The sequence below is a fragment of the Yamadazyma tenuis genome, chromosome 1, assembly GCF_029203305.1.
Source record: "Yamadazyma tenuis chromosome 1, complete sequence".
Classification (NCBI taxonomy): Eukaryota; Fungi; Ascomycota; class Pichiomycetes; order Serinales; family Debaryomycetaceae; genus Yamadazyma; species Yamadazyma tenuis.
This window is the reverse complement of record NC_089461.1, coordinates 675,945-700,401: the sequence shown is the minus strand read 5'-3', so window position 1 is coordinate 700,401 and position 24,457 is coordinate 675,945. Positions and strand designations below refer to the sequence as shown.

General features: G+C 43.4%; 12 protein-coding genes across 12 annotated transcripts; 4 read left to right on the top strand and 8 right to left on the bottom strand. All coding sequences in view use genetic code 12, as the record gives it.

The window, feature by feature from the left end:
* Positions 1 to 517: 517 nt before the first annotated feature.
* Positions 518 to 1,459, top strand: PSN45_000353 (uncharacterized protein; the record flags this gene model as incomplete). The annotated part of the gene is made up of 1 exon (XM_006687775.2): positions 518 to 1,459. The coding sequence occupies one exon, from the start codon at positions 518 to 520 to the stop codon at positions 1,457 to 1,459; it is 942 nt and encodes a 313-aa protein (XP_006687838.2).
* Positions 1,460 to 2,006: 547 nt separating this feature from the next.
* Positions 2,007 to 4,070, top strand: YVC1 (Calcium channel yvc1; the record flags this gene model as incomplete). The annotated part of the gene is made up of 1 exon (XM_006687773.1): positions 2,007 to 4,070. The coding sequence occupies one exon, from the start codon at positions 2,007 to 2,009 to the stop codon at positions 4,068 to 4,070; it is 2,064 nt and encodes a 687-aa protein (XP_006687836.1).
* Positions 4,071 to 4,140: 70 nt separating this feature from the next.
* RSC8 (Chromatin structure-remodeling complex protein rsc8) lies at positions 4,141 to 5,814 on the bottom strand (the record flags this gene model as incomplete). The annotated part of the gene is made up of 1 exon (XM_006688712.1): positions 4,141 to 5,814. The coding sequence occupies one exon, from the start codon at positions 5,812 to 5,814 to the stop codon at positions 4,141 to 4,143; it is 1,674 nt and encodes a 557-aa protein (XP_006688775.1).
* Positions 5,815 to 6,051: 237 nt separating this feature from the next.
* On the top strand, positions 6,052 to 9,354 carry IRR1 (cohesin complex subunit; the record flags this gene model as incomplete). The annotated part of the gene is made up of 1 exon (XM_006687772.2): positions 6,052 to 9,354. The coding sequence occupies one exon, from the start codon at positions 6,052 to 6,054 to the stop codon at positions 9,352 to 9,354; it is 3,303 nt and encodes a 1,100-aa protein (XP_006687835.2).
* Positions 9,355 to 9,435: 81 nt separating this feature from the next.
* Positions 9,436 to 11,931, bottom strand: PSN45_000349 (uncharacterized protein; the record flags this gene model as incomplete). Its single annotated transcript, XM_006687770.2, has 1 exon — positions 9,436 to 11,931. One exon carries the CDS (start codon positions 11,929 to 11,931, stop codon positions 9,436 to 9,438), a length of 2,496 nt encoding a protein of 831 aa, XP_006687833.2.
* Positions 11,932 to 12,261: 330 nt separating this feature from the next.
* TIF35 (translation initiation factor eIF3 subunit g) lies at positions 12,262 to 13,101 on the bottom strand (the record flags this gene model as incomplete). Its single annotated transcript, XM_006688710.2, has 1 exon — positions 12,262 to 13,101. One exon carries the CDS (start codon positions 13,099 to 13,101, stop codon positions 12,262 to 12,264), a length of 840 nt encoding a protein of 279 aa, XP_006688773.1.
* A 215-nt stretch (positions 13,102 to 13,316) lies between these two features.
* On the bottom strand, positions 13,317 to 14,162 carry BNA7 (Kynurenine formamidase; the record flags this gene model as incomplete). The annotated part of the gene is made up of 1 exon (XM_006688709.1): positions 13,317 to 14,162. One exon carries the CDS (start codon positions 14,160 to 14,162, stop codon positions 13,317 to 13,319), a length of 846 nt encoding a protein of 281 aa, XP_006688772.1.
* A 379-nt stretch (positions 14,163 to 14,541) lies between these two features.
* On the bottom strand, positions 14,542 to 15,511 carry PSN45_000346 (uncharacterized protein; the record flags this gene model as incomplete). The annotated part of the gene is made up of 2 exons (XM_066157448.1): positions 14,542 to 15,317; positions 15,376 to 15,511. 2 exons carry the CDS (start codon positions 15,509 to 15,511, stop codon positions 14,542 to 14,544), a joined length of 912 nt encoding a protein of 303 aa, XP_066013545.1.
* Positions 15,512 to 15,637: 126 nt separating this feature from the next.
* Positions 15,638 to 17,343, bottom strand: PSN45_000345 (uncharacterized protein; the record flags this gene model as incomplete). Its single annotated transcript, XM_006687766.2, has 2 exons — positions 15,638 to 16,332; positions 16,524 to 17,343. 2 exons carry the CDS (start codon positions 17,341 to 17,343, stop codon positions 15,638 to 15,640), a joined length of 1,515 nt encoding a protein of 504 aa, XP_006687829.2.
* Positions 17,344 to 17,913: 570 nt separating this feature from the next.
* Positions 17,914 to 22,016, bottom strand: NST1 (Stress response protein nst1; the record flags this gene model as incomplete). Its single annotated transcript, XM_066157447.1, has 2 exons — positions 17,914 to 18,464; positions 18,746 to 22,016. 2 exons carry the CDS (start codon positions 22,014 to 22,016, stop codon positions 17,914 to 17,916), a joined length of 3,822 nt encoding a protein of 1,273 aa, XP_066013544.1.
* Positions 22,017 to 22,496: 480 nt separating this feature from the next.
* PSN45_000343 (fumarylacetoacetate hydrolase) lies at positions 22,497 to 23,192 on the top strand (the record flags this gene model as incomplete). Its single annotated transcript, XM_006687763.1, has 1 exon — positions 22,497 to 23,192. One exon carries the CDS (start codon positions 22,497 to 22,499, stop codon positions 23,190 to 23,192), a length of 696 nt encoding a protein of 231 aa, XP_006687826.1.
* A 132-nt stretch (positions 23,193 to 23,324) lies between these two features.
* Positions 23,325 to 24,308, bottom strand: DCD1 (Deoxycytidine monophosphate (dCMP) deaminase; the record flags this gene model as incomplete). The annotated part of the gene is made up of 1 exon (XM_006687762.2): positions 23,325 to 24,308. The coding sequence occupies one exon, from the start codon at positions 24,306 to 24,308 to the stop codon at positions 23,325 to 23,327; it is 984 nt and encodes a 327-aa protein (XP_006687825.1).
* Positions 24,309 to 24,457: the final 149 nt, after the last annotated feature.

Below are 24,457 nucleotides of genomic sequence, written 5' to 3'. Positions count from 1 at the left end.
TCATTTAACCTAAATGATCATCACGAAGAGAATCAAGCTTGGACCCGCGAGTGCATGCAGATATTGGATTAGCACCAACGGGTACAATTCTATAGACGCATAGAGAAAGGTCATTATTCCTTGGTTTGGCGTACGATGTGTGATTCAACAAAGAATAAAAGGCGTCTGAACCCTTAACGAGCCAAGGGTGCTATTTTTCAGCAGGGCCAAGAGATGGCAAGACTTTCCTCCGACGGCCAAAATAGGAAAAATTCTTTGTTGCGAAAGTTCAACTTCTATTGTTGCAAATGATTTTTGAATAGAAAGATGATTCATTGTTAAAATCAACCCGACCCATACAATTTAACTCGTTTGGTACGAGTATAATTCTAGCACTGACAGGCGTATTATAAATAACACGTTAGCTGCCCTCTCGCTGTCAAACATTTTTGTATTCCGAATATTGGTCTCATATACATTCTCGTTCGTGACCTTACAACCCGATAAATCTTCCCTGCTTTCTGTGTTCAGAATACCAATGTTCACGGCTATCAGAAATCAATTTGTCTTCGTGACTTCGAAGTTTAACCATTTCTACTTCATTCCTTTGTTTGGTTTAATTTGCTGGTACATATGGTGTTTTACCTTGATAGGTATGTACGTGGGAGAAGGTTCTAAGGTGTATCCTCAATTCGATGAGAATGCCTCTCCTTTACCACTCCAAAGAATTGGGGTTATCTTGTGTCCCGGATTCTTTTTGACATTTGTGGTGATACATTCAATTGTGTTCTGTTGCTCGATCTATTTAGAGTTTTACCACAGAAAAATCGGAAAATTGATAAAGTTTATCAAGCCTGATTTGCAGAAAAGATTAGGTTTAGCTTCCATCGTTGTGGGGATCATGGCACAGATTTTTTTTATTGCACAGTCGGTGTGTGGGTACGTGTTTGTGACCCAAGGCAAACGTATGCTCAACCACTACGCCGAGTTGCTAGCCACTTTTGCCATCTTGGTGATGATCTCGTTGGCGTTGAATTTCACCAATTACTATATTATGGGCCAGTATTATAGGAAGTATGTCAACGGTGAAAGATGGAACAAATTTACCATATCCTTCATTGTTAAGATTATTTGGTTGGTGGTGACAATCATGTTGGCAGCAATTTGCTGTGGGTTCTACGTCAGAGGCAGAAAGGACATTGCCGATGTGTTTGAATGGGCATTCCATCTTTGGTATGGCTTTTTGATGGCTTTCTGGACTTATGATTTGTACCCATTGACAGAGTTGAAATCATTGAAGAGAGGGGCAGAAAAGGTTCCTAAGAGAAGGTTCTCCTTCTGGAACAAGGAAAAGGTGGACATTGTCACCCATGTAACCAATGCTGATTCCAACTTGACTCCTTCCACATCTCAATCCATGAGAGACTTCGACTCTCCTGGTTTCAACTACACTAATTACAATCCCTCCAGTCCTGTTTGACTTTCGAGCACTTCTGATAACTAACTCTATACTTTCCTTACGAATCATGAAATGTACTATATATGGCGGTGTTTAGTGTACGATATATATGCTTAATTGACATTTTGCTTTTTTGCAACCAAATCTAAATAACACTACAAAAGTTGGGGACAGGTGGTTTCACCGAAACTCATCGCCTCTAGAGATTTGGAGAAGGAATTTTCTAACGTTGATCTTAGAAAATTAGTTTCAACTCGCTATGCAACTAGTCTATTGTTTCAGCCGTTCACCTCACAACTGAGAGCTTTGCCGTACTACTGTGGACGAGAAACATATTGTTTATGGCTCGAACAGTCATCGCTGTAAGCTTCAGTTCTCCTTATACCCATTCAGTACTATATAACTTTCGAAATCTATTGCAAATTTCAGCAGTATTCATCGGCAATAAATAATAGTTGACGAAGTGGTCCTAACGCGTGGAAAAATCTCAAATGGGGCTTAACTGAAATTCTGTTCCTAATCCTTAAAAAGTTGCTCACCTCCACATTGTTAGAGCTTGTTACATATTATGAGTACGGATATCGAGGCTTCGGAACTGTCGAGTCCTTATACCAAAACTTTCTTCCCGAATTCCAGGCAAGTATGGAGAATTTGTAGTAACTTGAAGCATCTTATCGATAAGGTAGTATCGGTCGAGTTTGCTGAAAGCGACATCACCGATGCCGGATCTCCAATTTTGAACGAAAATGTCATTGGGTTGGTCTACAAGGCTGCTGGAGGAAAAGGAAATGGCAAGGAAGGTACATCGTCTTACAGGTACCAATCTTCTTTGGTGTTTTGTTTGTTGAAGGTTTGTGATTGGTACTGGCAGCAGGCTGAGTACGAATTATATGACACTAATTTGTACAACTTAAGAGCCGTGGCTGCCCAAAGGTTGGCTGCTGATATCATTGAAAGAACTGAGAATGATGAGTACTTGTTTTTGGCAATGTTATGTCACCGTTACACCATTTGCTTGAATGACGAGGATTCCCCTCCTTTCAATGTGATGGAATTGGCAGTTGACATGCATTCCACCACCATCATTGGGTCAGCTGGGTATCAGAGATGCATCAAATGGTTGTGGAGAGGCTGGATTGTGCAATCTGAAAAGGATCCTTATTCTTATGAATTGTATCGGGAAACTGCTTCTCAGAAGATCGCTTGTCACTTCAAGCCTTCGAGAGTGAAGACCCCATTGTACCAGAATATTTTGGAAATCCTGTTTTCGTTGCTCTACCTTCTCTTCTTCACTATTGTGTTGAACACCCATCAAGTGTCGACTTCCAAGCTCGATACTTGTGAAGTGTTTTTCTACTTGTTTACGTTGGGTTCAATTGTCGATGAGTGCATCAAATTCTATCATGTGGGGTATTACTACTTGGGATTCTGGAACGTGTTCAACGACCTGATGTATTCGATGGTGGTCATCGCAGTTGGGTTCCGGTTTGCTAGTTTGGCTAACAAGAGTCCTTTGAAGGAGCAGTATGATGAAATCTCTTTCAGAGTTTTGTCGTTGGTGTCTCCTTTGATGTGGTCGAGATTATTGTTATACTTGGATGCTCAGAAGTTTGTGGGGGCCATGATTGTGGTTATCAAGACGATGATGAAGGAATCGCTTATTTTCTTTGTTTTGTTGATCATCATTATTCTTGGGTTCTTGCAGGGATTCTTGGGGTTGGACGCTTCAGACGGTAAAAGTGAAGCCACCAAAGCAATCTTTTTATTTTTGATCAAAGCGGTTATTGGAGGTTCTAGTTTCGACGATGTGGCAAAGCTTGTCCCCCCATATGCATCTATCTTGTATTACGCATACACATTCGTGTTAACGGTTATTTTGATGAACATTCTTATTGCTTTATACTCCACCGCATACAGTAACATTGTGGAGAATGCCACCGATGAATACTTTGCCTTGGTAGCCCAAAAGACTTTGAGATACATTCGTGCTCCCGATCAAGAGTTGTACGTTCCTCCGTTGAACTTGATTGAAATCGTGTTAACTCCACTTTCATGGGTTGTACCTACCAAGTACATGCAAACAATCCACTACTTTATCCAATTGGTGATCTACTCTCCAATTTTGACCTATATCACCGTCGACGAATTGGCCAATGCCAGAAGAGTTCACTACAACAGATTCAAAGGGTTACCTGACGATGCAAATGAAATAGACACTGAATGGGATTTGACTGATGGGTACACTGACACTGATGGAAGTGAATGGGAAAGTCTTCAAAATAGCAATGCTCAAGTGTACGAATCCTTAGCTAAGCAGAGAAGTGCAGAGGCTGAGGATCCTGAGTTCAATATTGATATGACCAAATTTTCTAAGGATATCGATGAAGTGTCTAAGCCTGTTCTCGATGCTAACAGATTAGGTATCAAATGGGAGTATTATGAAATCTATAACCAATTGTCCGAATTGCAGACGTTGGTTAAAGCTGTTTTGAAGGAGAATGAATTATTGAAGGTAGCTTTGGTGAAAGACGAACCAACTGTTAAGAAAGAAGCCGAAGAAGAAGTACAGTCTTTGAGTAGCAAGACCACAAAAGCTTCATCTTCATCCGCTAAAAAGTCATCCAACAAGTAATTAGAACACTTAATGCGTATATCTGTTTCTCTATACTATACAATTACATAAATATACTTGATACTTTGCTTTAACCGGACCAGAATTGGTATGTTTTTGGATTCACCACACTTATTGGCAAGTCTTTATCGGCAGACTTATTGGCAGCTTCAAGAGCACTGTCAGTTTCATCAGTCTTCTTATTAGTGGTAGAATCGATTTCGTGTAAACTAACGGGGGATAACAAATCATCCAACAAAGCTGACAATTCGGTATTAGTATTGGATTGCTTGAATTTAAGAATCTTTTCATACTGCAACCATCTTTCAATAGCCACTTGTTTTCTTTCCAAGTTCAACTTGCTTTCGATTTTAATCAAGTTATTTTCCAAAGCTTGTAAGTTGGCCAACTTGATGGATACCTTCTCTAAAGTCAATTCTGATACTTGTTTGATCAAGTTTGATTCATCGCTGTTAATGTCATTGATCTTAGCCTTAGAGTTCCTTTGCAAGATTGAAGATCCCTCATTCGCTTCAATTACTTTATTGGCAATCTCTTGTATTAAGTATTCTTTGTCCACCTTGACATCAGCTTTCTTGTCAATTAACTTGTTCAAATATGTATCCTCAATTGGTAACTGTATGAACTTTAAGATACACTGTTCTTTGGTCTTGGTTCCCACGTGATCACTGATTTTGATCCATTGTCCGTTGGAGTTGGTGTTAATTTGGTTGGCACTGGCATTGTTGATAAGATCATAAGAACCGTGCATTTCAATACCTTCAAGCAACAATAACACTTCCTGCTCACTCCAGTTTTCCGAGTCCCTTTCCTTTGTGAGTTTCACGAAGTTGGAAGACTGGAAGTTGGATGGGAATAATCCCTGTTCAAAACATTCTTCGGAAATGGTTGTAGCATTGTTTGTGGTTGAACTTTGGTTGTTTGGAAGCCCTTTACTCTTCAAGTTATAATATCTAACTTCGTTGATATCCTTTCCAGTCACACTGCAGACGTATTGGTTGGTGTTATCTTTGAAGTTATCTTTTGTGTCATTATAAACATTAGGTCTCACTTCCAAGTTCAAAGGAATGGTTTTGAGATCAATCGGTTCAGAGTCCACAGACGAGGGAGGGGATTGAGGGTCTTCTGCTTCGGGTTTCATTTCCACATCTTCAGAGGTCAGACTATTACTGATAGTTAAGTTTTCATGGATGAAAGGCACCAATCCTTTCGGGGTGTCCAAAGTGATCTGGAAATGACCAGTGTACTGGGGCCCAACCACAGTGGGCTTGGTTCTAGGATCTATCTGGTAATTGATTAAACCCCATTTTTCCAAGAATTGGTGGACTCTGATGATATTAGTCACATCTCCAGCCAAGTTTCTTCTGACCGCCGTGACGGTCAAGTATTCCATCGGATTCAATCTGTAGCAGTTGATCATGAAGTCCCTCAGGTGTTTGTAAGCATCAGCGTTTCTATAAATTGAAGCATTGGAAGAATCTTGGGGGAAAAAGTCTGGAAACAGTTGTTTTTCAAGCTCGTGAATTTCATTCATATCAAACCATTTGGCGAACGATGGCACAACCACTGGTCTTCCTTGCTCAGCCAAATAAGTTTGGGCCTTGTCTTGGAACGATTTTCTGGCTTTTTCCAAGTCCACAGAAGATGTGCTAGCAGCTTCCTCAGGCTTGACGCCGTTGGTGACGGGGGTGGCAGCTTCCGGCTTGACAGAGGCACCGGCACTTTCACTTGCACTCATAGACATCCTTCTAATAATATGGCCAGATGGATTAATTGGGAAGTTTCAAAACAAAAATAAGTTACTCAGTTTTCGGTTCGACCAAGTCAGTGAAGGTTGTTTTTCTGAGCGGTTGAAATTGGATTCTGGTGAAAAAAGTGCGATACGGGCGGCACACGCTTTTGGCTCGGCTGCACCAAATGCGACTTTTCAGACGCGTTCGAGAGATCTGTATCTGTTGATATAATAAAAGGAATATAAATTATGGTAGCGGCGACGAGAACCAGGCATCCCCAGAGGCAGGTCAGGAAGGGAAAGCGCTATAACGTCGACGAGCTTATCTCGGCTAACGCTGGCGTCGACGAGGAGTCTGATATTGAAGAAAATGATAGCGGCAGCGAAGATGAACAGGCACGGTTGAGTGAACTGCAAGCAGAATCTGAAGATGACGACGAGTACATTTCTCCAGGAAGAAAGAAGAGAAGAACGGCGGGCTCGAACAAACTGTCGAAAAAGACCAAGATCCAGAGAAGAATACCCCAAACAGCAGAAGAGTTAGGTGATGATTTTGAGGAAAACAAATTGTACAGAGCATTAAGCGATCCCGACGCTTCTATTGAACGGTTGGCGTTGGACTGGATTGAAGAGTACTCCATAGGAGGCCAGAATGGCTCAATAGAGTGTGTGACCACTTTGGTGAATTTGATTCTTAGATGCTGTGGATGTATTCATTTATTGCAACCTCACGATTTATCGAATTTGAGTTCGGCCAAAGAGACAATAGGCGAGCTTGAAATTGCATTCAGGAGCCAGAAGAGCCATGAATACCCGTTCATTTCAAATAACAAGAACTTGAAGTTTTTCAAAGCCAATGTTGTGGAATTCTTCGAAGAGATTGTGGCTTTGAGCCACAAGAAAGGTTTATTATACATTGAAAGAGGCACCAGTGAGGAAGGTGAGTCCTTAGCATCACCACTAGTGAATCAGGTATTCACGTGGTTGTTTACGTTGACCACCTGTCCTATCAGACCTTTAAGGTACGTAGCTACAACTGTATTGTTGGTTATTCAGACTCAATTGAGTAGGGCATTTCTGGAGGTAAATGGTCTTTTGGAAAAACATCAACGTCAATTGAGTAATCTCAGAAAGGCGAAAAGAAAGCAGAAGGCTCAAATCGACACGGTCCAGAATATCGTCGAGGACTTCAACCATAAAAATGAAACTTTGAAGGAGTATTTTAGTGATGTTACCGATGTGGTGTTTGCTAACAGATACCATGATATTGATCCCATGCTCAGACAAGAGTGTGCTTCTGCTCTTGGAGAATGGATGTTGACTGCATCTGACGTATTTTTGCAGAGCTCTTATTTGAAATTCTATGGCTGGTTGTTATCAGATCCAAACAATAGTGTCAGAAGTGAAGTCACAAAGGTTTTGCACAAGTTATACAAGCAGCAAGCATCATTGGGAGGTGAAGGGTATCCTTCTCTCAGAGTGTTCTCAGATAAGTTTAAAGGCCAGATGATAAAGATGTGTCAAATAGATCAAGACCCACACGTAAGGAGCTACTTGACTTTGATACTACAGGAAATGATAAAATTGGATTATTTGGAGTACAGTGAACAAACCCAGATTATCCTGAGTTTCATGGTATCGATCAAAGTGGGGTTAGGATTCAGTAAGGTGCATAACGACAAATTGATCCTGGAGATTGTGAGATTCATTCATACGTCACATTTTTCATTGGTAAAGGAAACCATAAATGGACGGGAGCAAGCGGTGGGAGATTTCGATAAAGTGAATTTGAATGAATCAATTAAAACCAGATGCTTGTTACAACTATTCAGAGATTGCGATGAGGTTACTGAAAGTATTGAGACAGGGTCTCCTATATCTGATCACTATCCAATTTCTACAGTCATGCAATTAATGTATCAACAACCATATTATCAAAATATGTGGCTATTTTGGGTGAAGTGTTTGTCAGGATCCTTTAACGAAATTGAGGTTGGAATCGAAGATGATGACGAAGGGTTGATACAAGATACGCTCACAGCAATTCAAGATATTCTGCGAAAAGATTGCTTATACTTGAGTAACTTTATTCTCGGAGCTTTGTCCACCATTTGCAACAAGAACAAAACAGAACAGAGTAGTGTTGATAGTGCCGACAAAGTAGTTCTCAACTTTCTGGAGTTTGCAAAGCCCATCTTCAAAGTACTACAATCTGAAGTTGTTACTGTAGATGTGTTGGTCAAGATATGGAGTTTGATTCTTGGAGATTATAATAAGACAACCAATGTTTACTCCACATTTTTGAGTTGCGAAAAAGGTGAGGTTTATTTTGATATCAATTGTGGTTTGATCAATTTGTACCTGGAAGCTGAGGTGGATTCTTTCAGTGATAAGTTCTTTGATAACTTTGACATTTTTTTTGGTTGCATATTATCTGATTATGAATTGTCTATGACTTCGGAGATCAAGAGTTCCATTGATAATGTGATTAAATCTCTTTCCACCGACTCATTGAAGATACTTGAAGAGAGTCTGGGTTTTGGTGGTTTGCCTGAAGACAATAAATGGGTTCAGGCTTCGATGAATCTTTTGAAATTGACCAAAATATCCAATTACATTAATATTGACAGGTTTCTTAACGAAAATCTTCTATTGGAAGAGCTAAGAAGGAAGATGCTAGACCGGTTTTCATCCGCTCATAGCTTTGCTACAAAAGTACAAGGTAACGTGAGCTCACTTGATACAGAGATTAATGCACTTAAAGCTGTATTGGATTTTATTATTGCTTTAAGTGCAGCCAAGATATCCCATAGTTTGAAAACTGAAAGGTATGAATCCGAGAAGTTTGAAGAATTCAATTCGGTTATCACTAGTTTGGCAAGCTCATACAAAGCCTCGGAGTTTGAGGAAGCTTGTAGACAGTATGATCAAGAGAGCAGTAACGAGGACTGGGAGAGCTACTTTATAATGGCCACCAAATGCAATGAAATCCAGACTTATTTGAAGACTGCTTATGCGGATTTAATTATTGGGTTCAAGATGTTCTTTGAAAAGCAAAAGACTCTTCCAGTAGGAGGAGATTTCTACAGTGATTTCCAATTCCAAGTACAAAATATGGACAGTCCGGTAGCTGCAATGATGGAGGTGTTTGTGGAAAAAGAGGAAATACTAGGACACCTCCTTGGTATTGAGTTAGCCAGAGAGTCAGAGGAGACGGCAAGCTTATTTGGATCTACTTCTCCAATGGACACATTCTCTGGTTTGTTTTATGTTGCTAAACCAGTATCAATCCCACAAGAGGATAGTGATGTAGACCAAGAGCAGGTTGGAAAGGTGGAAGAGTTGGAATTGAAAAGAGCCAAAGAAAAATCGATTTGGCAAGCCGAGTACAGGTTCTGTGGGTTTGCTATCAAGCTACTTACTTTAGAAAGCGTGGGATTGATCAAACCAAGAGTGCTGAAAAGAATACGTCTCAACAGTAATAAAATAGGTGGTTTATTCAATAAAATTGTACTGCTGTATGAAACCGATTCGTCTCAGAATGCAGTTTGAGGTTACAGCTACGTTAGGTATTATATAGTTGAAGTTAAATTATTGCATTTGAATATCATATGTTGTTCAAGAAGTCGAACATTAAGACTTGAACGTGGTGGTTTTGGGAGCAGAAGTAACCGGGGTCTGAAATTGCATTACTTCAGGCGTTTGGCTATCAACTGCAGTATTTACAAAGAGTGGAACAGACAGTCTAGAGTCTGAATTTTTGATCGACGGGAATGGAACCTCAGGTTCATAATCTGGGGTGATAACTCCAGATGAGGCAATCCGTTGTGAGTTCTGTTCAAAGATGACAGCATCTGACTTGATTTTAAAAGTTCCGTTCTGGGAGTTCAAAATTCCGTTTGAGATGGACTTCAGTGGAGGCCTGCTATCAAATCTTTTAGTTGAGAGGTACGGTTCATGCTTCACGAGATTTGGCACAGAAGACATCGAAGAAGAAGGTGAAAGAGCTGGTGATTTCACTTTCGTCACAATTCTGGAAGACTTGGTTAATGTTGGACATTCTTTTCTCGTCAGTTTCTTGTAATAGTCAATGATGCCCTTCCGAAGATCATAGGCAACATCCTGTCTGAAAACTCTGATTAAACCTGTCTCATCAGTGGTTACCATTATGAAGCCAGCTATACCCGTATCAATTTCGTGTTGATCAGGAATGTTGACTTTGGGAAACTCGTCAGCCGAAGCACAATTACGTCCTCTTTTGATCATGTCAAACACAACATCGTCAGACAACTCAAGGAGCTTTTTGGTCAAGCTGGGGGCGAAAATAGCAGCATTTACGGACGAATGATGGGCATGGAAAGAAGTATAGCTGCTATTCTCATTCGCTATGAACTCCGAATGCTGATCATCTTTCAAGAACTGTTCAGCATTGAGCTTTTTCAACAACTTGTTCTTGATAATGAAGTCGTAGTACTTCTTGTGCTTGGATTCCAAGTCAGTAATAAGATGTCTCTTTCCATTTAACATTTCACTAACAGCTGATTTCAACTTGTTGTTAATTATGGCGTTGTTATTTTCCCACACATAGCACCAATGGTCCTCCGAACCTGCAAGAATGTATCTACAATCATCTGAAATAGATGCCTCAACTGAGGTTGTATTAGTAACACCTTTAAACCGGGTTACAAGCTTCTTTTCATTGGCATTGATCAATCTGATTCGTGAGTCGTTGGTGGTGATCAAATAAGTCCACTTGTACTTCAAGTCATCATCATCTTGGTGTGCCTCGTTTACGAGGGCCTGGATGCTGGTGACCTTCTTGCCGGTTTTGGGTTTCAACAGAGGCATACCAGGCTTGATATCAAAGCTGTGGATTATATGTAAACCCTTTGTTTCAAGCATAGCGATGGTTCCATTGAACCCACCAAACAAGCAGTGTAAGCCATCGGGGGTGAAACAGGAGGCGGTTATCAACATTTCGTCGCCCAAGTTCCTGCCGTAAGCAACACTCCCTTCGAGAATAGACCAAAGCCTTGCGTAGTTGTCCAAAGAACCACTCAAAAAGAACCGATCATCATTCGGATGGAACTTGACAGTCGTAACAAAGTCCTCATGTTGGAAAGTAGCCAAGCAGTCTGCCCTATCCACATGCCACAACTTGACGGTTTTGTCCATGCTTCCAGAGAGCAAAAAATTGTTTTTACTCCAGTCAATGGAAAGAACACTCTTCGTATGACCTTTGAACACACGCACAGGCTTCTGATGGAAGACGGGAGCATACGGATACACCTCATCTTGTGATTTGGACTTCTTCTTGTTCTTGGAATGGGCTTCCTCGTGGTTTTGGTATTCCATACGGCCTAATGGCGATGATAGCACTTTGTACACCTTGATGACCGAGTCCCGACCAGCGATGGCCAAGTACTTCCCATCACGGCTGAACAACATCGAGAACACCTCTTTGGAAAGCGAGCTGTCCACCTCGGCCGGCTTTTCACCGGCTTTATCCAAGTTGGCAGCCGCATCCCCGTCAAGGTCCATATTGGAAGTAGCAGGAGATTCATCCAAAACACTGTCAGAGTCGGATTCGTCGTTCAACTCCTGGGCCAAGAAGATCCGCCTCACCGTCTTAGGGCTTCCCTTGTTGCGTCGCATCACCTTGACATATTTGGGAGGATTGAGGGCATCTCGATTGAAACCTTGCCAGGGCGACTCCGAGATGGCAGGACCCAGCACCAACAATTCGTTCAATTTACGGTCCACGTCCTCGAAGCTGGTTTCGGACGAGCCTGGTAATGGCTCCGAGAATGTTGTGGATCCCGTGTGATGAAGATTGGAATATACGGAAGAAACATCCGATTCGTCGTTCTCATTAAACGTCTCATCGGAGCGTAAACTATCGTTATCGTCCACCACGGACCGGTCTGCTTTGCGGACGCTATGGGTGCGTGAAACGGACCTATCGCTACGCTTGGAGCGAGATCTTTGGACGGATATGTCGGCGGAGGCCCTTGTGGAAGAACTTGAGTGTGGGCCGATAGGCAGGCTAGTAGAACTTCTTCTATGGAGAAGTTTACTGAAAATGTTCCGGGAGTTGCCGGGAGGCGAGGATCCTTTCAACAGAATCATTGAATGACGCGAGGTGCTGGAAGGTGTTGAAGGTGTCAGTTTATGATCAGTCATGCTCAGGGTTTGATTATGTGTATTTCCGAAACAAACGGCCTTGAAGCTAAAGGTGAAGTTAAAAACAGAAACTCAACCAACTAGTCGTATGTTACAGCTGAAGTTAAGTCTCTTGAGGAATTAAAAGCTTTGTGGCTGATAATAAACAAGTTAGCAAAGATAGTTAGAAGGCGCTACGAGGACCAGGAAATTTCCAGGCCCACTCAGCACCTGAAAAGCCGAATGTCGCGCGACACCCCCAGTTTACAACTAGCATATATTATACTGTACACACAACTACTGCTTCTTCTTCTTAGACCACTCAATGTGTAAAATCAACGAATGGTAACCCTTACCGTTCAAGTCGTTCAACGCTCTTTCGGCCAATTGCTCGGTAGCAAAAGACACATACGCGAACCCTCTAGAGATTCCAGTGTCTCTATTTCTCACAAGGGCCACTCTTTCTAATGGTCCGTATGCTGCAAGTAACTCGTTTCTGACCATGTGCTCGTCGACAAGCGTATTCAATTGCGAGATTCTTAATGTGGTGGAATCGTCTCTGGCGGAGCTATCTCTGGCGGGTAAGTTACCTTCAGCATCTCTTCTCATGTGTCTAGGAACGAATTTAGAAGGAGCACCGGGTGAAGATGGATCAATAACAATATCGGCGGTGCTGAGAGATGATTCGTCTTTTCCGGCGTCTCCCAAGGTGCCCTTGAACGGACATTTGGAGGTGAAATGGTCTCCTCCACAAAGTCTACATTTGATTCTTTGGTTAGAAATCACTTGTGCACTTTGTTGAGCCTTTTCTTCTTCTTCTTGCTTTTCCATTTCTTTCCACTGGGTACCCAACTTCAACTCGACGATTTCTCCCAACTGCGTGGTTCTGGTGTCAGGTCCTGGAGGGGTGTTTTTCTCTTTCCCATACTTAGCCCAGGTTCTGCGTTTGGCCACGAGCGGATGCACTTTTTCTTGAACCTTGATTTCCTTTATTTTTTGGGTGACTCTGATCTTCTGGCCCTTCTGGTTTTGTCTATAGCTGACAACCGTCTTGGTGCCATCTGGGTTGGTGGTCACTTCGGGGGCTGGCACGTCATCTTCGGCGTCGGCCCAAGAGTTGATAACTTGCGTAGACATGCTGTAGTCGATTTATTTGGTGAGTGAAAAATCTTTCAGTGCGAAGAAGCGTGAACTTGGTGTGCGCACGTTCGCTGGTTACTACATGGCCCAACAGGATTGGAATCCACTAGAGAAAGAGATGAAGGCCACAAAGTAGGATGGGGCTGGTCAAGGAGAATCATACCTCTTTTGCAGAGTGAAAGCTGCAGTCGATAGCGTTTTTCCTATATGACTTAAAATAAATTCTTGATAATAAAGGCAGAAACCTCCAGTCTTCGGTAAACTTCCTCGTGTAGCCCCCAGGGTTGCAACACAACTTCATGGTTGATGTTCACACTGGTCAAATATGTAGCAAGTAGTTTGGTTTGCCTAGGCGAGAGTAATTCATCCTCTAATGAATGGATAAGGAATACCTTAGTAGTGTCTTGAATGAACAAGTGTGGAGCACCAAGCTGGTGGTTGGAAGTCTGGACTGCGTCCTTGAAGTGATCATCAGAGTCAAATGCACACCGTACAAAAGTTCGGTACGAATCACCATATTCTTGTACCAAATTTTCCACGTCGAAAATTCCATCAATCAAGTATATCCGACGAAAGTGTGAATCTGCCAATGTAGTGTCTATTTCGTCTAATTCTTGCTTCGTGGGAAGCATCTTGTTGTTTGCAGGGATATATTTAAACCCATATTCTAAAACCTCCTTGTAGTTCATTAGCTGTAAACATAAAGTTGCCCCAACCGAGTGTCCAACAACCAGGATGATATTCAATCCTCTGTCCTTCACAAGAAACACAAGTGCCTTTAGAACATCGAGAAGATGGAATGGGTGTCTGAAATAAGGCATCTTCTTCAATTCAGCCTCGGTGTTTGCACTGGGTGACAACCTATAGTTTATGGAGATTACGTTTAAGGAGCATTTTGAAAAGTCCTTCATAATTGGCTTGAAATCGTCAAAAGAATTGCTTGGGTCTCTCCAACCTCCACCATGGATGAACACAATGGCATCCTTTGTCAGAGGGTCCTGTTGGAACACCTTCACGGACTGGAGTTCATGAGGACCATACAGATAAACTTCTACCATTCTTCAATAGAAGTTTTTTTTTCGCGATAACAAAAATCTCCAATAATACTGAAACAGGAAATACAAGCATCTATTAAGAAGCCAGCTTTTGACGCCAGGATATAAAAAAAGCTAAAATTTAAAAATAACGGGATAATGTTACAACAACTTTTGAACTGAAACAAGATATTCGTCTTCAAGCCATATATCACACATTTCCACCTCTACTCTTCGAACACAACAGTTTACTTTCTTTTCTCTTTTATGGTTATTGAAACAATTCTTCCGAACAACTTGGGGGACCCACATCATTCTTGGTACAACTAAAAATATATAAAACAATTCTGTTAGATTCTTTATGGTTCAACTTGGGGACTGACAATCATATTATAGGGATCCTTTAATAACGGGTTGGAGATCTTTCACGGTTGGAAACGTAAGAGTCTCTGTCATCACCACGGGAGTCACGGTCGAAGCCTCCACGGCCACCTCTGAAACCACCACGGCCACCTCTGAAGTCACCACGGCCACCTCTGAAGTCACCACGGCCACCTCTGAAACCACCTCTTCCACCAAAGTCACCTCTGAAGCCACCTCTTCCTCTGAAACCACCTCTTCCACCAAAGTCACCACGGCCACCTCTGAAGCCACCGCCTCTACCGCCAAAGTCACCTCTGAAACCACCACGGCCACCGAAACCTCCTCTTCCGCCTCTTCTTGGAGGTGGAATAAATGGAGAAGTATCTTCTTCAGCATCCACAGTAGCACCTTGGAATTCAGATCCATTTAACACTGGAATAGCACCTTCCAATTCGTCTCTAGCGCCGAATTCTAAGGCACCAATAACCTCACCAGAATCGTAGTCTCTGTAAACCTTAGCAAAGGTTGGGGTAGTACCCGTCTTGTCTCTGACAAAATCCTTGAAGTCTTGCCAAGCAGTTCCATCAGGCAAGTTGGTAACCTTAACTCTGTATTTTCCTCTGGTATCTTCTTTTCTTTCACGGGCCAATTCAACAATCAATGGTTGTCCATGGAAATCGGTGTTGTTGAATTCATCAACAGCTTTTTGAGCAGCACCATCTTCTTCGAAAGAGACGAAAGCATAACCTCTCATCATTTGCACTTCGGCGATGGCACCAGCTGGAGCAAAGAATTCTTCGATTTCTTCAGTTGGAGCTAAAGTTTAGTTAGTATAAGTACTTGGGGTGAAAATTTCTGGAAAAAGGATACATACTTTGATAGTCCAAAGGTCTCACGAAAACCTTACGGGATTCCAAGGCTGGAGCAGCCTCTTCACCCATTGGTTCATCGTGAGTGTTGACGGGGGACTGTTCGTCGATTGAATGTTGTTCTTGTTCGTTGTCAGACATATTATGTTTTTAAACGTAGTTAATTAGAAAATTTTCATGATGTGCAAAAAGTGCGAGAAGCGTCAGATGGGGTCGTGCACACCTACCGTATATTGCTATGTAGCTGTTAAATCATACTTATTCACTTTAGCAGATCAGGGACCGGTCGGGCCAGTAGACCCCTCCAAAGCTATACTTGGAGCTCCACATATCAATAAAGGAGCACCACGCGCTGGCTAATGCCAATGTCAATGGAATCTTGGACTCATCCACCTTCAATGTAAAGCCATTGAGGCCGTGAATCTCCACCAGGCCTATACGTTGTCTCACTTCGGTCTCAAAGTTACCACGGTTGTGAACTAATTCAAGGTACTTTTGCTTGTAGGTCCATTGGTACGTCAGGCCGTCTGCGAGTGTGAACACCCGGTAAGCATCAATACCATCAACATCGTGGTGGACGACGTGCCAGCCTAGGTCGGTGACCGGAACTTTGGAGGCGCTGATGAGAAGGATATTGGACCGAAAACCAGCACGAATAGTAGCCATGGGTTCCATTTTAGTGCCTATTTGTGGTGAACCTGTTTGTGAACTGTACATTCTGAAGGCACTTCTCAGTAACCTTGAACGAAGAAACCAGAAAAGCACCTCGGACGGGTCGACGGGTCCTCTTGGTATGGCTCCATTGTTGGTGTTGTAGACGTCAAATATTCTGGAGCCTGACCCAAATCTTTTGGATACCACATAACTGGACAAATTAGAAGACTCCGACAAGCCAACGGTAGCTGGCACAAAAGAAGTGATTTTTTTGGATGGAGAGTACACCACTGACCTAGCAACAATTACTGGCCACATAAATGCACCAAGAAGTAACTCAAATGGCATTTACGAGTTTGGCAGGGAGCAGGCTGCGGAAGGTATTTTAAATTTGTGGCAGTGATTTTGCAACCATTTCACGCAAACGCGCACAGGCAAGGTTAATTCATGCTAGACAACCTAGCTCGTTCCTTTCATCATTATTCTTAATCCCAGTTACGGGGCTTCTTGAAATCTTCATGACAACTCAATACATTAGAGATGTCTTTGTAACGAAGAACCATGTTGTTCTGGTAGTTTTGAGCAAGGATATTCACTAAGGCTCTCTTATTCTGCAAACTTAAGCCCCAGTATAGCTGTATAAGCAAACATCCATGATTGTCAAGAAATTCAAGATAGTCTTTATACTCACGTCTGAAGCACGTACCTTGTTCGTAATGTAACCAGTCAGCAGGGTGTTTCTTCATTAAATCCCTCAATACCCGCTGAATCTTGAATTCATGGATCTTCACTTCGTTTGCTTTTATGTATTGCCATACTTCTTTGAAGCTTCGTTGATCGAAATTGTGCCTCAATTTATTCTTTTGGTGTAAGGAAAGAATTACCTCCTGATCAAAGGACTTGATCCAAAACGGGAAGCTTTCTTTGAGGAATACATAGTAGGTAGGATCACATGACTTACTTTCATAGGCATCACGAATATCGGGGTGGTCCCCAAAGAACAGATTGATTTCATCAGACCACTGGGGAATGTGTCTGTCAAACGTTCCAAGAGTTCTGAGAGGTTCAAGGCGTCGAACAAGGCTTTTTGCAATCCGTTCAGCATGGTCTCTAACAGCTTCAAAATCTTCAGCTTGGGCGGAGGCAGCTTCCAACTCACCTAGTGGTGTGGCAATAATGGTATCGATAAGTGGATACCCACGACTAGGAAATAGATCTGTTATGTCGGACATGGTACTCAAGGAAGCTGTGCTTGATTTGTGAGTAATAGAGACATAATCATTTGGGGTTGCTTCTGGAACTAAAATAGGGGAGTCCATTTTCAAGAGATGAAGTAAGGGTATGTTTGAATTGGGGTCTTGGGAAAAAGTGGTAATTAATTCCCCTTCAACCCTCAAGATACCACTTTACACAGGCGAGAATCTGATAACCGCATTTATCAGGGCAATTTGCATCGGAATGGGCTCCGCACGAATCAGGAGTATTCTAGACCCTGGTGATGATGGGATATTTTACTCCCCGTCTGAGAGTGGAGTGCATTGAAGGGTTGGTCTCTTATTCATAATTGCTTTTAAGCAACAACTTATCTTGTACGTTTGGAGACTATTGGCCCCATATTCAGAAATACTTTTAAACAACTATTTAAGATCGTGTGCGTTTTGACACCCTTCCGTTCAACTTAGGTGTTGAATCCAACAGAGTAAGGCATGTGATTTTCGTGGTCTTTTGCGGACCCCGTTTGGTTGTCAAAGAGGCTGTTTTCGCTTTGGCGATTGTGCTGACAGCCTGGTATACAAAACTTTTCAGTTGGCTCCCGCTCGCAAGGTGTAAGACTGCTAATCTTGATCCTCACCTGAAACGTCTATTATATTTTACTGTATTTAGTGCTATTATAGTATAACACAACATGAATTGACAGGCTTCTTGATATTCAATAAACTGGTGCGGGCCGCAAATTCGAAAATATCATCGACACCTTCACCGGTGAGGGCAGAACTTTCAAGATACGTTTTGGCTTGCATTTGCTCTGCTACAAACTGAGCCCGAGCCACCTGCACATACTTTTTACTGGTTTCACTTTGTCGTAAGTCCTTTTTTAGTCCCACAAGCACATATGGCGTGTTGGGACAGTAGGTCCGTATTTCATGCATCCATTTTGTGCGGGCGCTTTCCAACGAGTCAGGCTGGTCGATGGCAAAGCCGATCAAGATCACGTGCGAGTTTGCGTAGCTCAAGGGTCGGAGCCGTTCGTACTCTTCTTGGCCTGCCGTGTCCCATAGTGCGAGCTGGAGCGGTTTACCATCTATTCGGCAGTCAGTCACGTAGTTCTCAAACACGGTTGGATGGTATTCGGTTGGGAACTCTCCGAGAGTGAACACGTACAAGAGTGAAGTTTTACCGCAGGCACCGTCGCCTACTATCACAAGCTTTCTCTTTAGCACTTCGACCATGAGAGATGTTACTTGAACACGAAGAAGTTTGGAGGAGGAGGGGGCTTAGAAACTAGGGGGAAGTTGTGGTCTGTAATGTGGCAGGCGATATATCTGTGGTTGGAGTGCAGTTGGGGTGGTAATATGAAGATGTGAGTAGAAAAGGGCTTGTAGCCTGGAAGTTCTTGTAGATTGTGACTCGGATGCGAGTGTCGCGCATTGCGCGCTTCGTGGTAACTCGGCTGCTAATACATATATTACACTATATATACGGGAAACTAGTTCCAAAAACCTCGGGGCGGTGTGTACTGGGCAGCAGAAGCAGCAAGAGAGATCAGGAGGTTGGGCTGTGACGCTTGGGAGTTGGGAAGTTGGTTTTGGACTCGGAACGGGGTGGTTTCGGGTGTGGTTAAGGTAGGAGATGGCCCTTGTCCGTTTAAGTTGATGTTCAAAGAGCTTTGGTACGGCGAGTTGACGGTAGCATCCGCCACTTTGATGTAGTTGACGGTGCCAAAGTCGTCGTATATGAGTTCAAACTTATAGGCCGACGGAGTGTTGGTCAAGGCCCCAAGAAACTGGTTGAAGTTGAATGATACTTGAGGTACGATGTTTTTGGTGGCCTGGAAGAGAGTGAATCCTTTGGCCATGCCAAACTCGAGCAGGTTGGACGTCGAGAGCATCTGGAATGCTTGAACAGCAGCGCTGTGGATGATATGTGGATCAGTGTTGGTGGTGGTTGGTGCGGGAAGTCCACTGGTTCCATTGAGGTTGGTAGCACTCAAGTTGTTGAGGTTGGTAGCACTCAAGTTGTTGAGGTTTGTAGAACTCAAGTTGTTGAGATTGGTGTTGGAGATGTTGGGGCTGGAGGTGCCATTTACACCGCCGCTATTCCAGATGGAGCCAGTATTGTTCCAAATGGTGTTGTTACGGGATTTGGTGGCCAGGTTGTTCCACACACCGCTGTAGCCCAAACCTCCGGTAAGCCCTGGAGGTTGTGTCGTAGTGGAAGCATTTGCGTTGTTTCTATTGAGAGTGAGATTACTCAACAGAGGGGTGGCAGCAGTGGTGAAAGGATCATTGAAAGGATCAAGAGCCACGTTATTAAACATAAAGTTTTGGTTCAACTGGGGTTGCTGTGCTGGAGGAGTTCCTGGAAACCATGCGTCCAATTTTGGAGTGTTGGACATGGACTGGGGGTATAGGTCTTGAAGTAATGGATTCGTAGCACCTAATGATTGACCGTTAGACACTTGATTGTCGTTGCCGGCACGGCTGGGTTCTTCTTGTGCTAATTTTCGATCCATAAGTTCTTGCAGTCTTTGCTGTTCTTCAATCTCCATGGCTAGTCTTTCAGCTTCCCTTTGAATTCTGAGCTCTTCAGCAGCTTTCTGTTTAGCAATACTCTCGATTTCCTTTTGTTTGGCAAGTCTTTCAGCTTCTCTCTGATTGGAGAGTTGTCTTTCCTTGGTCTGCCTTTCTTGTTCTTGTTTCGCCTTCTCTTTGAGTTCCTCGTCTCTCTTCTGTTGCTCTTTTCTCTTCAACTCTTCGAGCCTCTTCTGAGCCTCTTCCTTAACACGCTGCAACTCCAACTTCTTTTGCTGCTCTTCAATACGTTTCATCTTCTCATCTTCTTTTTTACGCAAAAGCTCTTCAGTACGTCTTCTTTGATCCAACTTCAACTGCTCTTCGCGACGTTTTTTCTCTTCTTCCTTAGCTTTCAATTCCTCTTCTTTACGTTTCTTCTCTTCTTCTTTGGCTAGTTGCTGAAGGCGCTTCTTTTCCTTAGCCTTCTCTCTTTGTTTGAGCTTCTTTAATTCCTTCTCCTTCTTGGCACTCTCTTCTGCTTCCAACTCCTCAATCAACTTCTGGGCTTGGTCTTGAGACTGTCTCTCTTTGTATGCTTTGATGACACCTCTGCGGAAAAGTCGAATGATTTGCATCAAGAACAAATGGCGTAACTCCTGAAGCTTTTCTTCTTCAGAAATCTCTGATCCATCAAGACTGGATTGGTCATCAAGGTCATCTTCGTCTTCAAAATCTTCGTCTTCATCGTCATACAAGTCCTCCTCTGGAAAAGCTTCTTCTAATTCATGCTTAACCTCTTTAGACACAGACACCCCCTTATCAACCGGTTGCTTATCATCGAGCTGCTTTTGAGTTTTACGCCTGAAATCTTCAGCATCTTTCTGCATTCGAGATTTGATGGCGGCGAAATCTTGTGCAGATGGCTCACTTTGGGATAAAAATTCTCTGGTCTCCCTCGAATCGGAAAGAGCATCCATCATCTCGATAAAACCTTGACCTTCGTTGAGAAATATATCATCCGTCAAGTTCAGCAAGGTCTTAGTGAACACAGCATCAGGATCGTCCGAGGCTTTGGTATTGACAGCACCGGCACTGGGTTTAAAGAAACTTGACATACCATCGAATAGTTTGGTGAGTCTGGCAAGCTTCAAGAACAGGTCCATATTTCCAGCGATTTTGTGTTCTCGTACAAACTCTCGGAATGAACTGAATTCTTTCAATGCAATTTCTCTTCTGTCCGGCGTGAGTTGGTCGACGTTTCCCTTTTCAAAGATCTCGGCCATTCTTTGTAGTTTAGCTCCGAATTCAAGAGCAAGGCTAGGTTCAAGCCCTGGAAAGATCGAAGAAAAGCTTCGGTACGAAGACTCCAAATCCACGTTGGGGTCTGACTCCAATTCTTTGGATATAGATTCGATGGAAGCATTATCAAACTGCCTGCGAATCGCCGCTTCGAATGAGTTTGCCGTTGGTAACACCGGCACGTCACTTATTGAGTTTTTGCCCTCAAAGAGCATATCAGGGAGGTTTGGTAAGTCATCCAAGCTGGACATCTTCGCAAGAAATTCTGTTATGTTTTCCATGTTCTCTTCGTATAGATGCTCGACCTCTGCTATTATCACATCTCTCTTTCTGCCACAATTGGCACAATTACAGTTTTGTGACAGGAATGCATGGAGGTCTCTATCTTGTTTTTCCTTGACAGGAGCATGGATAGACGGCTTCGGATCCAACCGTAGCACTTGAAGAAATTCGGACTTATCAATATGGGCCAAAGATTCTCGTGTGTCTGTGTCCAATGAATCCCAGAACTTCTTCAATTTCTCGATTTCTTCAGGAGTCGTATTATAGAACCACATGTTGTGGACAGGGTTTCCCAAACAAGTCGAGTCGTTGACTCGGACAGAAGGTTCCGACTCATTATCGGGTAGACTTTCCACAACCACACTGCCATCAGGACCCTGTTTAATGACTCGTGAGATGGGGTAGTCATCTTCCGGATTGGTTATGGTGGCTGAAGTGACATTCACCGATGCAGATGCGGACACCTTGGTTTTATTCTTCTTTTTATTCTTCTTCTTCTTTTTGGAGGTCGCAGGAGCATTTTGACTTGCAGAAGGTATTACGAGGTCCCCTTGAGCCGCATCGGCGGTATAGTCAAAGTGTATGGTTTCTCCATTCTTGTGGCTGGAAGCGATGGCATTTGCCGTCGGTTCCAGGGGGATGGAAGTAGTGTTATTTGAAGTCATGGGCTGAGCCATGATAGATCTCACGTGTTAAATATGGTGTAGGGAGAACCGGTAGAGCACGGTGGGTGACGAGCAGGACGGGGAGGGAGTTCAATTGGCAGGGTAGGATTTTGGGGGAATATGGTGCTCAATTTAAATGCTTTCAAGTGTTCCACCAAGCTGGTTATTATCTGTGATCTGTTTGAGACTTTTGTACTCCAGGACTGGTGCGGTTAACATAGGAAAAATTTTATTGGGAGGAAGCGGTATAGGCACGTACGATATTACGGGCGGATGGGGAGGGGATTGAAGGTGAAGCTTGGTAATAGTACTGCAGTTGCCTTTATCTATCGTCTAGCCAAGTACGAAATGTTTTGGCGTATGTGGCACCTAGGTTGTGTCGGTTATAATTAGACGGTTCAGGTGGGTTGTCCCGCGCACGACCGACTGCAAAATGCGAATAGTGCGCGGAGATTTGGAGAACTGAAGTTCGCATTTTGTTCACTGTACCAAATGTCACTTAAATACTTAGACAACGCCAGAAAGATCTTGTGTATCGGCAGAAACTATGCGGCCCATATTCTGGAGCTCAACAATGCTAAACCTCAACAGCCGTTTTTCTTCTTGAAGCCACTGTCGGCAATTTTACGGCCTGGTGAAGGGGCCCTCTTGATCCCTCGAGGAACTGTCGCTCACTATGAAGTAGAACTTGCCTTTACGTTGAACCGAGACTTGAAGAACTTGTCACCCGACTTCTCGGCCGAGGAAGCTCTCGAATCCATTGATGGCTACGCCGTGGCCATCGACATGACTGCTAGAAATGTTCAGGATGAAGCCAAAAAGAAAGGTTTACCATGGTCCATTGGAAAAGGATTCGACACCTTTTTGCCCATGTCGAACTTCATTCCCAAGAGCAAAATTCCTGATCCCTACAATGTGACCTTGTCGCTTTCAGTGGACGGAGTGACCAAACAACATGATAAAACTGATTTGATGCTTTTCCCGATCCACAAGATCTTGTCGCATATGTCAACGATTATGACATTGCAAAAAGGAGACTTGATTTTGACGGGAACACCAAAGGGAGTGGGTCCTATTAATCCTGGAAGTGTGATGAAGGCCGAGTTGAGTTATGGAGGAGAAGTGTTGGAGACAATTGAGGTGGCTGCTGAAGAGAAGCCAGGTCCATACCAGTACAAGGAGATTTAAGACGGCACTGAGAGGTGGTATTTATTTAGTCTAATAGAATGGCGTTTGCTATTGTCTGTAGTCAGGGTAGTGAAGGTGAGCTGGGCTGTGAAGGTGAGCTGGACTGTGAAGGTAATGAACTGGAGGAGGTGCCTAAATAATCACTCCGTCTCTTGGGGGCTCGTACTGCCGCAACACGATACGGGCCTCGCCCATGACCCGTTCCGTCGCCAGATCCATCGAGTAGCTCTGTGCGTACACAACCTCGGTGATGCCACTCTGCACAATCTTGATTGCACATGTTAAGCACGGACAGGTGTTACAGTACAAGACACTTCCCTCATTGATCCTATCTCTACCACTCTCCAATAACGCATTTTCTTCGGCATGCAAGCAAAGGCACGTGGAAAGCCCGGCTCCACTTCCTTGCCCTTTGTTACATCTCTCGCACCCTCCTTCGTTGCAGTTGGTCAAGTGACGAGGAGTGCCATTATATCCAGTGGCAATGACTCTATTGCCTCGCACAAGTACACACCCTACGCGACGCTTCATGCAGTTGGACCGCAACGCCGCCAAGTCGGCGAGTCTCATAAAGTACGCGTCCCATGTTGGTCTTAACCGCGACTGATCGAATAGATTGAGCTCCGAGAGCTTGATGAAGAGGTCTTTGATGGAACTCGACGTGTTGATGATGTTGATGTCAGCAAGCCCGTTGATCTCAGCTAACGGGTTGCCGGCTGCAAACAGGGCCGTGTCCCCGGCATCCACAAACTCTTCGAGTGTAACTTTCGAGTTGTGTTTGGATTTATATCGCTGGTACCGTAATTTTATAGGAGCGTCCACGGCGATGTGAAGGAAAAATGGGCGCTTCTGGAGGGCATGGAGAACGTGTAGCGAGGTGATATCACGGAGCACAAAGTTCGTGCGCCAATTGGCGGTGACATGGTCTACAAGAGCATCCAAAGTTGGAAACTGATGCGCTTCCATCGACGAGGTGTACACGTCATTTGAGGAGGTTTCAGGGGATTTGGAGGCGATATAGTCCATGATGGAAATATGTGTGAACCCTTGGAACGTAAGGTATCGAGCAATCTCGGTCTTGCCGCTGCTTGTAGTTCCTGAAATCCCTATCAACATTGTGTTATGTAGATGAAGGTTTGCGAGTTTTGCAATAATCGGATGGATCGCGCGCTTTGTAGACCTAAGGTTTTACCGCAACTAAATGCTAAGGATGCTCATGACAAGAATATATTTTCTGCTTGTGGTGCTTGGGATGAGTGTTATTA